The following is a 12,468-nucleotide window of genomic DNA, read 5'->3' on the forward strand; positions in this document are numbered from 1 at the left end:
AGAGGGGCTGTTCTATTCTGGAGCACAGATGCAACCCCAAATTGTACTAAAAGTTATGGCTGAATACACGAGAAGGTACCAGGTAACAAAGCTTTGCCTTGCTCTGGACCTCTGCCACTCCTCTAGCACCGACCCACACAAGAGGGCTTTGCAGAGTTAACTACATCGGAATGAAGTCCCGCAATGTAGATCAATTCCCAAAACGCTGCTACACTTTGCGTCTGGGACTCCTTTCGGGCTCTTTGCTTGTTCACACTAGCTGTTAGCTCCCAAAATGGGGGGGGGGGGGGACGGGGACGGGGACGGGACGACCCTAAAAAATAAGAAGAAAGAAGAAGAGAAATCTGCATGTCACATTATATGGCCATAGTAGGGAGCTACTAACAGCCCCGCAGTAACCCAACCGCGCAGGGATTCAGGACACAAAATCCCCGAAGAGCTCTTTAAGGACAAGTGCATTAGTGAAACTTGGAGGGTTTGTTTTTTTTTTTTTAAATGTAACTCTGAGTGCCCAGTTAACTGCTAGCTTCCTCCTAGTAGTAATTAACTGGATCTGACAAGAAGCGAGAGCCAGGCCAGGTGAGAGGTCAACTTTGTATTTTTCTTTAATAGATGAAGAAAAGTCTAAATGGAGAAAGATAAAATTCCAGCATATATCCTCCACCAAGGCTGCTATGAAGTAACTCTTTTGTTTAATTATTATGAGTTGGATGGGCAAACACTAGATCCCGATGGACAGAGAGCAGCTGTTACTATAACAGAAAGACATTCATCTTCCCTTCTCGGGACCCTGAAACTCTATCAACAATGCCTGTAAAACGACCCTCGGCTCCCCCCCCCGCAAGTTTTCGCCTGGCTTTCATATTCAGACCTATTTTTAGCCGACTTTATCTTGTCGTACCGCACTTCAAAGTTTTGCACGTTTAGCTGCTTCGAAATCACTTCCACGCACAAAAAGCGTGGGGGACATCCGCAGGGGGATTCTCGAGTGCAGGCTGCAAGAACAGCACGGCCCCCGCTCGGGGTTTCTTCTTTCATCAGCAATTCATTGAGAAGGAGCCTACAGACACAGTTACACAGCCAGATACACTTGCGTCTCACTTGCCTAACAGGGTAGGAGCGATCTCATTTACCTTTGGGGCTTACAGTTCCTTTGGAAGGGCTTCTTTTAGTCTTTTAGCTGTTATTTACATAATAAATAGCCAATCTCAATCTGTACGGGATTGCACGGGAAAGGAAATTCTATTTCCAATAAAGAAAAAAAAAAAAAAAAAGGTTTCTCGTGTTTGCTTTTAGCAGCACTAACTCCGTCCCATTAGACGATAGCAGAAGCTATCTACAGAAAATTATCTATAGCCATAAAAATTATCTGTAAAAGACTTCCCCAGTTATCTCAGGTACAATATAAATGTTAAAATACCCCCCTAGGAACGGACGTATCGGGCCAAACTCCCTGCCGATGCAAGCAGGCACGGTGCCAGGGCTTCAGCCAGGCGACAGCCGCAGGGACACACACTTGCAGGGACGGTACGTTCAGTGGGGGGTTTTTTGCTATTTTTTTTTTTCTTCCCCCCTTTTGCATCCATCACCTTCAAAATTCAGGCTGAATGAGCTTTGTGCCACCAAGCTGCACCCACGAGGACAACTGCCCAGCAACAGCAAGCATGCTCATCAGAAATGCTCCATCAGGCTTTGCTTTTCTTTATCGCCCGCGCAAAGAAGCCTGGAAAACAAGAACGAAGAGCCAGCGTGTTGCTTCCAAGCCACTAAAAGGTGATTAAAATCTACACGGTAATTTCTTGCTATAACTAAGTGTGCCGAGCCTGCCCTTTCTGCAGGCCCCTGCTTCACGCTTTCGCTCTACAAAGATGCTCCAGGAGCCTGAGGAAAGGACTAAGGTCTGTTGTAACATCAAGGCAGTAAAACAACAGTGATCAGATTAAAACGTTCATCTCCGTTAAGTTCTTTTTGGATTTTTTTCTTTTTTTTTTTTTTTTTTTTTTAAAAAAAAAAAAAAAAAGGTGTGTCTGGAATATTTCGAAGGAAGCGAAGGGAGCATGGATGAGGCAGCTCCATGGCAGGGCACTGCATGAGAGCATCCCCACCCAAGGGTCCCCACGCAGCATCTGAGCCAGAGATGCTCCAGCTCCGGTATCGACACCGGAGTGGAACACGCACACCACCACACCACGCCAGCCAGCAGCCAGAGCCGACGTCCCGGTAAGGCAGCACCAAGCATCAAATGCACCATCCTCCTCCTCTCCTTCAGCCTGTGCTAAGCTTTATTTCACGTGCACCCCAGGCACCTTACTTAAACAGGAATTTCACGGCAGGGAACTGCTTCAGCTATGTCAGCAACAGTGCCTATTGCCACCACCCCAAACTCACTTTTTAGGAGCCAAGCAGGTGAGTGCTCTCCAGTGCAACTGGAACAGGTATTTGGGAAAATGCCTTGCCCCAGGCGTAAAAATGTGCTTTAGCAGAGACCTTCCTATAAAAATAAAAGCGCCTGAGAAGTTGTGGGTGTATGTGAAAGCAAGGGATTCCGAGTTCAAACTTTCGTGCACCCGAGAGCTACCCAATAGCTGCCGAGCTGTAACTGGATACTCCCACCACGAAAACCCAAGGACAACTGAATTTCTCAGCCTGCACATATATAAGGGAATTAGCATTCTTAACCCATTAATTACTCTCAGGAACTAAAGCAGGAATACAAAAGCCCACTGTGTTTCTGTTGTCATACCGAGGAAAGAAAAATAAAGACTTGGAGAAACGAGTGAGGCGCGCACCCACAGGTTGCATTGCCATGTCTCCGTTGTCCCAAGAGTGAATTTGCCAGGACAAGGCTACCACCAAGGCAACCGCAAGTCTGCACTCCGCTGAGCCGCCGCACCTCAAGTCAACCGTAGTTTGCCTCTGCTGAGTACAGGGACTTTGCAAATCCAGGCGGTAGCGTAGGGGTCTCGAACAAAACAAATGCCTCTTCGCACCTGAGCGCCTACAAGGCTCACAGGCTCTTCCAAGACCAGTACCACACTCTCCTTACAACTGCGGCAGCGTAAAGCTCAGCTTGCTGCCTCAGAGGAAGGCCTGGACATCAACTGTGCAAAGTTTAAATGCCCCCGTTTCCCAAAAAAAGCAAGTACCGATGGCAAAGAGAGCCACTGGAGAGGAGAATTGGCAGACAGCTCAGCCAAACTGCAGCAACGGCCACCAGTCCGCAGAAGCAAGCCGGCAACTGCAAAACATGAGAATAGCACTAAAAGGGCTTAAAAAGCCTAAAATACCCTCATTTTATGAAATGCTTTTAAAAAGTCACAAAAAGGAGACAGAGCTTGATTGACTATTTCTTCACTTCAGATCCACGGTTGCCTTCCTCCCTCCCCAGGAATTCAAAACTGTCTGCAGAGGTAAATTACATATAAGCAAAATATTCATAAAAGCCAAATTTTAGAAGTTGCGCACATTACACAAGGCATTTTTAACACGTAATGTTGGAGGAGAGAAGGGTTAGCGACCTAGATGAACCATTTGATAGATCGGGCACAAACGGAGCTAACTTTATCCCTCTCATCCTCTCAAAGGCTTATAATCTCACACCTTGGAGCAATAAATTAGGAAGAAGCATTACATTAGCACTACAGGCACCACACAGAAAACTGAAACTTCTGCTACCAGTTAGAAAACAAGTTCTATAATGGGAAAAGCTTTCAGTAAGAAAAAGTAGAGACAGTCACAGCACCCAAGACGCTACGGGGCAGTGGCAGCTACCGTGGACTTTTTAAAATGACCGCCTTTGCCGCTGTGGTTTGGGGATCATTCAGCACAGGCCTGGGATTTTGTATTAGTCTGTAAAGTGCCAGATACACACTCATCTCTCCTAGTTTTTGTTTCTTTCTCTATAAAAGTGACAGCAATACATTCCATTTCCAGCTTTACTGGAGGAGGAGTAACGCGTTCCCTCTGCTCCCGTGAGCCCCTTTTTCTTCTTCCGTCGTCACACAAGGGTAGATATTAGACATCAAGAGTCGAGTTCAAAATCCATGTCTTAATTTGCGCGAGTATCCACTTAGATGGAAAATTAATGTGGCTCAGGCTGTGAAGGGCTGCATCTTTTCGTGAACGTGCTTTATTCTCTTTAAATAAAGAGGAGGAACTCATATATGGATCTATTAGCATGAAACTGAGACAGGAGAAAGAAAACAAAATGACACCTCTGGTTTCATAAAATTAACAGACCATTCCATTTTTCTCAGCAAATTTAATTCCGGGTGGACAAAAAAGGATAACAGGGTGGTCAGAGCAGCAGCCACGGGACCCAAGAGGATGGGGAGCAAGTTTTGCCCTGCCACTGACTCCCAGGATCTCAGAGAAGTCCCTCCCGCCACAGAAGAGGTGGGAATACCTCATAAACTTTTGCTACATCCCATAAATTACGCACGACAGGAACAGGATGCAAACATCCACAGACGCAAGTTTCACTTCTAACAGCTCCCGTGCAAGCATTTTAACAGGCTCATTTCGGCTCCTTAATACACCACTGCTTCCCAAACCCATCAGCGAGCCAAAAACTGGTGCTTCGGGCCCAGGCTGCCCTGCCCCGAGCACCCTGCCCGCACCCTGCCCCGAGCACCCTCCTGCCCACGGAGCTCCCCTAAGATCCGAAACCGAATCTGCGATGAAACGGCACACCAAGCTGGAACTTGCAGAATTATTAATGAGAAACGGGTAATTCGCATCTTCCTCCAGCGGAGCGCAACCAGGCTCACTCCTCCCGCTGGGTTTCTTTTATATTTAAATTTACAAACCTGTACGCGTGAGCCGGTGCCTGCTTGCAGGCGACCCAACCTAAGAGGAAAGGATCTTCTCCAAGAGCAAAAACACACCAGAAAAGAAAAAAATAAATCACGTAAGGTGGCCAGAGCACACTACCAGGTTAAAGTCTGATTTTACCCAATACATAAACACTACCTCATGCAGGTTTTTTTTTAGTATAGGTACCAAACATTCGGTGTGACCTCGGGTGAGCCACTTCACGATGCAGCAGGAGGGAGCACTTGCAGATAGTAACATTTTCTCATGCTTGGCCCCTCTGCTCGGTGTTTTTGGCGCTGGGAACCTTCTCTCCACACAAACAGCACTTTGCAAAAAAGGAACCGTATTTTTCCGAGGCACCTAGACATCAGTGACATATTTTTTTTTTCTTAAGTAGCATGATGGACCAATGCCACATGCAATAACATAATCGGAGCGACAAGACTCAAATACTGGCAAAATAAGAGGCACTTGTGTGCTGGAGGGAAGCAGACTATTATTTTACAGTGTACACCGACAATTCCTGCTCTTAACTTTTAGTTTGAGTCAAAGCTATACCGTAGTAAAGGAGGAGGATGAGAGAGAGAAAACAACATGAAATTGGTGAAAAAGACCGACGGTAACATTCAAATCTAAGCATAAAATGTGCCGGGTCCGCAGAATGCAGGCACACTGTTTTGCCTTTAATTTACTTCTCTGACCCTCTGACTCCAGTGGCTCCAAGAAAACTTACAAGGAAGATTTTGGGCGGCGGGAAGTGATGTATATTTTTTTAATATACCTTAAATGAACAAATGACTGGAGAGATACAAAATTATTTCAGAATGAAGTAATAATGAAGAGAAGAGATAGACATTAGTTGATCCTCAATGGTTAATGGAGGGGAAAGGCAGGGGAGGGGAGGGCTTATACTGGTGAATGCTGCGGCCACAAACACCTCCCTTAAACACATCCAATTTCACTGATGTGAAAATCTCCACATGAAGGAACAGGCGAAAAAGAGCTTAAGTGGGAACAGGGTGCAGAATGCCAAGTGCTACACTGAATAATTCAGATCCAGGCAGCGCTATTGGCCAGGCAAGAAAATCACACCCCCCTGCTAGTTTTAAAATCAAAGGCCAAGGAGGCATAAAAGGGAAAGACAACACCTCTTTAAAGCAGAGATTACACTCTGCGGTTCCCATTTCCCAACTTCTCACAATGTTTTGTTACGGCGAGAGCACCGGAGCCGGGGTACTGCGGCGGTGCCAAGGCAGCCAACCAAGGAACCTGGAAAACGCTGCCGCCTTTTTGACACCGCTCCTTCAGTCCAACAGCGGGAGAAAGCCAACTCTGAAGCGGGCACCGACCCACCCCGCCTTCGGAGGAGTCGCCTGCGCAAGACTTTTTCAGCGCATAAGCAGTTCTTCAGTCGCCAAAGCTGAGGGTAAGTCCCCATCAGGGCTTTCACTTGGGTCTCCATTACCCCCGAACTCAACCAGGCTCTCCCCCCTGCCTCCACCCTTCCCAAATTACAGCGACACGTCTTCAGCGCCGGCTGACGGGGTCGGCTACATGGATTTCCAAGCCAGGGATGGGAGGCACAGCTCATCAGAGCGCTGCGGCGCTGCCTGCAGAAGGGGCATCCAGCAAATCACCTTGCCTTGGCCATGCACGGCCAGGAGCAGCGGGCTTAGCAAGTTGCTTCTGCAACTTTTAGACTACAGCTACTACGTTAAGCTCCAAATAACTGTCCTGGGTGTGTTTGGTGCAATGGTGTTATCTTTTAGGGGGCCTGAAAGATTCAGGGCTACTAAAACCCCATCGAATTCTGACTATTCTAGCGCAGCTCCACGCAGTCAATGGCTATTAACATTACATTTTAGAAATGCTCCTAAAAGTAGGCCCTGAAGCACGACAGCCGCAACACCCTCCACTACGAGGCCCAAAAGTGGAACAGCTTTGACTTTATAGTTGTCCTCCCTTTCTAGAAACAGGCACCACACGGGCAGAGCGCGCAAGAACACCTTTGCTGGGTGCCCAGCTCCAAACCATCTCTTCCATCCACCTCCTTCACTCTTGGTAAATTAAGATAAACAGCCCTTGGTTCCTTTTTACACCTGCAAGACTTCTGCAGAGGAGCCCACCCCACGGACAGGCATGATGCAGATCGCAGCAGCGGGATTCCTGGGCTGGTCTCCTAACGGCAATCCCATTACCAACGCTCCGAAAGCTGCTCCTCTTCCCTCCGAACCCGTGTCCTGCTTCCCAGAAACCAGGCAACCCCTCTAGGCTGATCTGCAAAGCAAGAAGCGTGTGCGTGGTGGGGAAGGGGGAAAATGGTAGGAGGGAGAGAACAAAAACAACCAAAAAAAAAAGGGGGGGGGTAAAGAAAAAAAGCGGAGCTGGCCCGTTTCTTTCTTCGCCACCATCTATTCAGTGGCAGCAGGGGAGGTCTACAACTGTTGCATCACGTAAAGCACAAAAAAACCTGACAAGCGTGGTTTAGCTGACGGAGAGCAGAGTGGCCAGGAGGCTGGTGACAGCTCCAACGCGGGGAGTAGGGAACCTCCGCCTTAATTGCCTGGTCCTCACTATCTCGTCCAGCGAGCGGGAGCGTTCCAGCCTGCACGGGCTGCTCAAAGACACAAGAAATGGCAGAAATTTTAGCGCATAAATACTTTAGCTAACTACCCAGGCTCCGGTTGGACTCTCACTCCTGTCCAGGGATACTGAATTTTTAACCCTGCCTGATCCACAGCAATCTCCAGCAAAGGGAAGGTGCAGAAGGTGCTTTGCAATGGGGGGGGGGGGGGAGGACGGGGGGAGTTAAACCGCAGGCTGCGCAGGACCTGGAGAGGTGTTTGTAAATAACGCCACTAAAAATAACGCACTGCACGCTCGCATCTCTAACATAGCATTTTCTTCTCCACAGAACTGTGACAATGGTTATCTCGGTGGTATAATTATCTAGATTTGATGACAGATTAAAAAAAAATATATATCCCAAACACCTGTTCAAGAGTTTTGTGTTTTTAAAGGCCATTGCCATTAACCTTGGGCCATGCACTTCATTGTGTTTAATTAGCAAGCTAATGAAGCCAGTTTTATTCCTTTTCTCAAGCACAAGAGGATAAATACAAGACAGTGAAAGAGGAGACCAGATCCATTTGCAGCACAGTTCATTGCTGCATGGCATTACTTAAACTTGCACCAAAATAAAAGTAATGTAATGGCTGGGGAAAATGTGTTAGCAATGCATTCTGCAAGACAAATCCTTTTACACCTTCTGTATTTTCTAAAGCTCATAGATTAAAACATGATTTCTGAACATTTGGGCTGCAGAAAATTTGCAAACAAAGGGCTAAAAATGAACATAATGTTTTCCTCAATGAATCCTCAGTATTCCAAAAATTAAGCATAACAGATTTTTTTTTTTTTTTTTTTTTAAAAAGAATAGCAGCCCGTGCTTGCTTTGTTACAGCCAGCCAAGGTAGCGATGAGAAGCATCAACAATGGAGGTCAAGCGATTTTCGAAAAGCCCACCACTTTCGCACAGTCCTAACATGTACACACACAAAAGACACGCTTCAAGCAAAGCCCAGCGCTATGAATCCCAGCAACACATTGCAACTTTGGGTATCTGAGGTTGTTTTCTTTTTTTTTTTTTTGTGACTGAACAGCTTTAGGAAAAACTGGACAATAAAGATCACGTTGATAAATACTCATAAATATCGCAAGAAAGGCAAAAAAAGGCTTTAAAAGAGAGGGAGGGATTTACAGAATTGCTAATTCACAGATTTAATGATCCAAGAGGACCTCTCCAAAGAGACAGAATTATATTCATTTTGGGGGGCTCCTTTATTGTATTTTCAAGGGGGGAGGGTGGGGGGAGAAAAAGTCAGCGTAGGTATGCCCTACCAGATTATCCTTTTCATAACATGATACATTTAAGAAGCTTTCAGGGTTAATTTTTTTTTTAAAGCAATGGCTTTTTTCCTCCAACTTAGATTTCTACCACTATATGCACACAAGCCGTAGGATCAGGTTAAAAACCAAAACCAAGCCAAAAACCCAACCCCATACCCAAAACAAAAACAAAACAAAACAAAAAAACCCGGAAGCCATCTCTTTTATTGAATCACCCGAGATAAAAGGATTCCAAGATATATGGAAAGAAAATACATTGACCATAAATCTCCTTTATGCACATAATAGAATTTTCCAGCCAAGAGAGCTGTTGCGATGATAGCAACGCCGAGCACCGGGAATACTGATGGCACACCCCCCCCCCCCGCCCGCTTCTTCCAAAATACCTGCTCTCCCGCAGCACTGCTATGTAAATACAAGCCCGCACAACCCCCTTCCTAACACATGGAAACAAAGCTGCGTACAAGTGTCCCAGCGATCAGCTAAAAAAGCCCAAGCTGGCTTTGCTCACCATCAAATTAAATTTTTTTTTTTGTTTTTTTTTTTCCATTTTGACTGCCCGCTCCCTTTTTATTCCCTCCCCCCCCACCACCACCCCCTCCCTCCTCAGCGAAGCCTCACGCTTTCGGTGTGACTTAAAAAACCATTAGGCGATGGCACCGTTTGCAGTGCCAGAGGCAGGCGGTGGCAGCGCATATTTAATGGGCACTCGGAACAAAGGAAGCCCGGCTGCAGGAGCGCCCCGGGGCCGGCTCCGCGCCCGCTCCCCCCGGGCAGCCCCTTCCCCGCGGCGGGGGGCGCGCACGGGGCGCCCCCCGCACCCCCCCCCGCTCCGCAGCACAATGAAGCGGCGACGGCAAAGGCGAGGGGGGCTCTGCGGCTGCCCACCGCGGGGAAGGGGCAAGGCTGCAGCATCCCTGCCCGCGGGCAGCCCCCGGCCGCGAAGAGCCCCCCCTCGCCCCCCGGCCGGCTGGGGAGCGGAGGGGTCGGCACAAGGCACTGCCGGCGCCGGGGGCTCAGCCCCGGGGGGGGGGGGGGGGCTGGCGACCAAGCGGGGGGCTGGCGACCAAGCATTGGTGGGGAGGGGGGGTCAAAATTGCTGCCGCCCCCGATTTTCTCTTGGGGAGCACGCAGCGGTAATAAAAAGCAATAGGAAAAACAATAATAATAATGATTTAAAAAAAAAAAAAGCAACCAAGGAGGGAAAGCGGGGAGCGTGGGGATTCCAAGCGTGCCCGCGTTTTCAGTGCTGGGGCACAGGGGCTCTGACCCCTCCCGCCCCCCCGGGCTGTGGGAGCGGGCACCCTGCGGACGCCCACGCCGGGGGGGCTGCCCGGGCGCCCCCCCCCGCTGCCCCGGCCGTGCCCGGGCTTTGGGCTAACTTCCACCCCGCGTCCCCGGCAAAACGCGCACCCCCCGGGCGAGAGCTGAAGTTTGGGGACCAGCCCAGCTCCATAAAATAAATGGGATGAAGAATGCACAAAATAAACACCGCCCCCCCCCCCAGCACAAAAGCCTCCTCCCTGGGATGCTCCCCCAGGCACCCCCCCCCGCCCCGCACACCCCCTTTTTTCCCCCAACTTTCTCCCAGCTCCCCGCAGCACCAGCCAGCCCCAAACTCGTTTCGTGTTAACAGGCGAACCCCGACGGGACCGCGGCGGCCCGGGGGGCTGGGGGGGTCCCCCTCGGAGCGGAGGGGGGGGTCCCCTCCGCCTCACACAGCCGCAGCCCGGCGGGAGCGGGGCGCACACATGGCCACTACCTGAGCGGCTCCGCACCATTGCGGGGCAGCCCCCGGGTCTCCTCCCGCTGCTCCCAACTTCTCTCTTCTCCCCCTCGACCCCACTCCGGCAGCACCCGCCCAGAAGTAAATGCCCATTTTTGCAAAGTTTCCTCGATATCGCGCCGTGTTTACATTGCCATTAATTCCCACAGCCTGCCTGAAGGGAACAAAAAGCAGCACGGGAAGGCTCGTCCTGCGAGGAGGGAGAACACGGGGGGGGTGGGGGGGAGGTTAAAAGCAAAAGAAAAAATAAAAAAGAAAATAATAAAGCAAATGAAGCGGCTCGCAGCGGTGGGGTTGTTCCCCAGTTTGCAGGCTCGCCGGTTGCTCTGCTCTGTTTTGGAGGGTGGCTGCAAATAATTGCACGGCCCATTCAATTCTGCATTTGGAGAAGCGACCGTAAGCCCGAGCGGGAGGTAAACACGCAGAAAGGCACTTACCTGCACAGAAAGTTCCACAAAGCAAGGCGAAAGTCAGCCACGAAGCAATCATATTCCTTTACTTTTTTTTTTTTTTCTTTTCCTCGCGTGCCCCTCTATTCCCCAAGGGAAACAAAAATAAAAAGATCGAGAGAGTGAAAGCGGGGGGGGGGGGGGGAGCGGGGGGGGGAAGAAGCGAGGCTCTGCCCTCCCGCTCTCTCTCAAAAAAAAGAAAAAAAAAAAAAAGAAGAAGAAAAAAAATCCTGGAAAAAAAAAAATCGGATTTAATTCCTTCGCAGTTGCAAAATGTATCCAGTGGAGAGGAACAGCCCCGCAGCGCCCGGACGGTTCGACCTGCTCCCGCCTGGCCCCGGCGTTTGCTCCGAGCTTTCCAAGAGTTTCTTTCCCTGGGCTTTTGTGCTGGGAGCGCGGCGTGCACCACACACCGACTCCCCCTCCTCCTCCTCCTCCTCCTCCTCCTCCTCCTCCTCCCAACCCAGCCCCTCCGGCTCCCCCAGCAGCAGGGGCGAGCGCACACGCCCGTGTGCGCGCACCTCCCCCTCCCCTCCCCGCGCAATGCACGCGCAGCCCCGCGCAAGGCGCGCAACCCCCCCCCCCCCCCCGCAAGCAGAGGCGCTCCCCTTCCCCGTGCAACGCGCAACGCACAGGCGCTCCCGGCGGCGGCGGCGGCCAGGCGCGGCGGGGGCACCGAGCGCGCAGCCCGGGCGCGGCCGCGCGGCAGGCGAGGGCCCGCGGAGGGGGCGCGGAGGGGGCGCGGAGGGGGCGCGGAGCGGCGGCGGGGCCGCGCGGCGGCATCGCGGGCTGCGGGGGGCGGCGGGGCCGGGAGTTGCCATGTACGGGGGGGGGGGGGGAGGGGGAGAAAAAAGGAAAAAGGCGGCAAAAAAATAAATGGGGAGGGGGGGAAGGGGAGGTTTGTTGTTTTGTTTTGGGTTGTTTTTTTTTTTTTTTTTAATAATTTAAAAAAAAAAAAAAAAAACCTGAACCGAGTCCAAAATGGCTTCTAAAAAAAGGGAGAAGCCGAAGCGGAGCCAGCGGGGGAAACCCGGATGTTTGATACAAAGAGGCTGGCGGGGGGCGGAGCGGCGCGGGGGCTCCGCGGGCGCTGAGTGGGGAGCGGCGCTGCCCGTCACGGCCGCGCCCCGCGGAGTGCCCCGGGGGGAGGGTGGGGATGGGGTGGGATGGGGATGGGATGGGGATGGAGGGGCGCAGGGCGAAGCCTCCTCTCGGGGAAAATGGGGGGGTGGCCGCCGGGAAGCCCCCCGCGCCCGCCGCCTTCCCAGGGAGAGAGCAGCACGGTCCCGTCCCATCCCGTCCCCCCGGGGTAGGAATAAACCGTGTCCTTGCAAAAAACCAACCAAATCCTCCTTTTGCAGCCTGGTGGGAATGTGTTCTCCCTGCTCACATCCCGCCTGCCCCGGAGAAAAGTCCCTTGATCCCAAGATCTTGCAGGAGCGAGAGCGCAAGGGAAAGTGTCCAGGGACGCCAGGTGAATGAATTTTCAGGCAGAATGAATTTTCGGGC

The 12,468-nt window shown here is 50.9% G+C and overlaps 1 protein-coding gene across 1 annotated transcript in view; it reads right to left on the minus strand.

The window, feature by feature from the left end:
• Window positions 1–10,999, minus strand: part of ACVR2B (activin A receptor type 2B) — a 97,313-nt gene extending 86,314 nt beyond the window's left edge. Inside the window, exon 1 of the mRNA XM_075705697.1 lies at window positions 10,948–10,999. Coding sequence (XP_075561812.1) covers window positions 10,948–10,999 — 52 coding nt within the window. The remainder of the gene's footprint in view (window positions 1–10,947) is intronic.
• Window positions 11,000–12,468: the final 1,469 nt, after the last annotated feature.

This window comes from Pelecanus crispus, chromosome 2 (genome assembly GCF_030463565.1).
Source record: "Pelecanus crispus isolate bPelCri1 chromosome 2, bPelCri1.pri, whole genome shotgun sequence".
Lineage (NCBI taxonomy): Eukaryota > Metazoa > Chordata > Aves > Pelecaniformes > Pelecanidae > Pelecanus > Pelecanus crispus.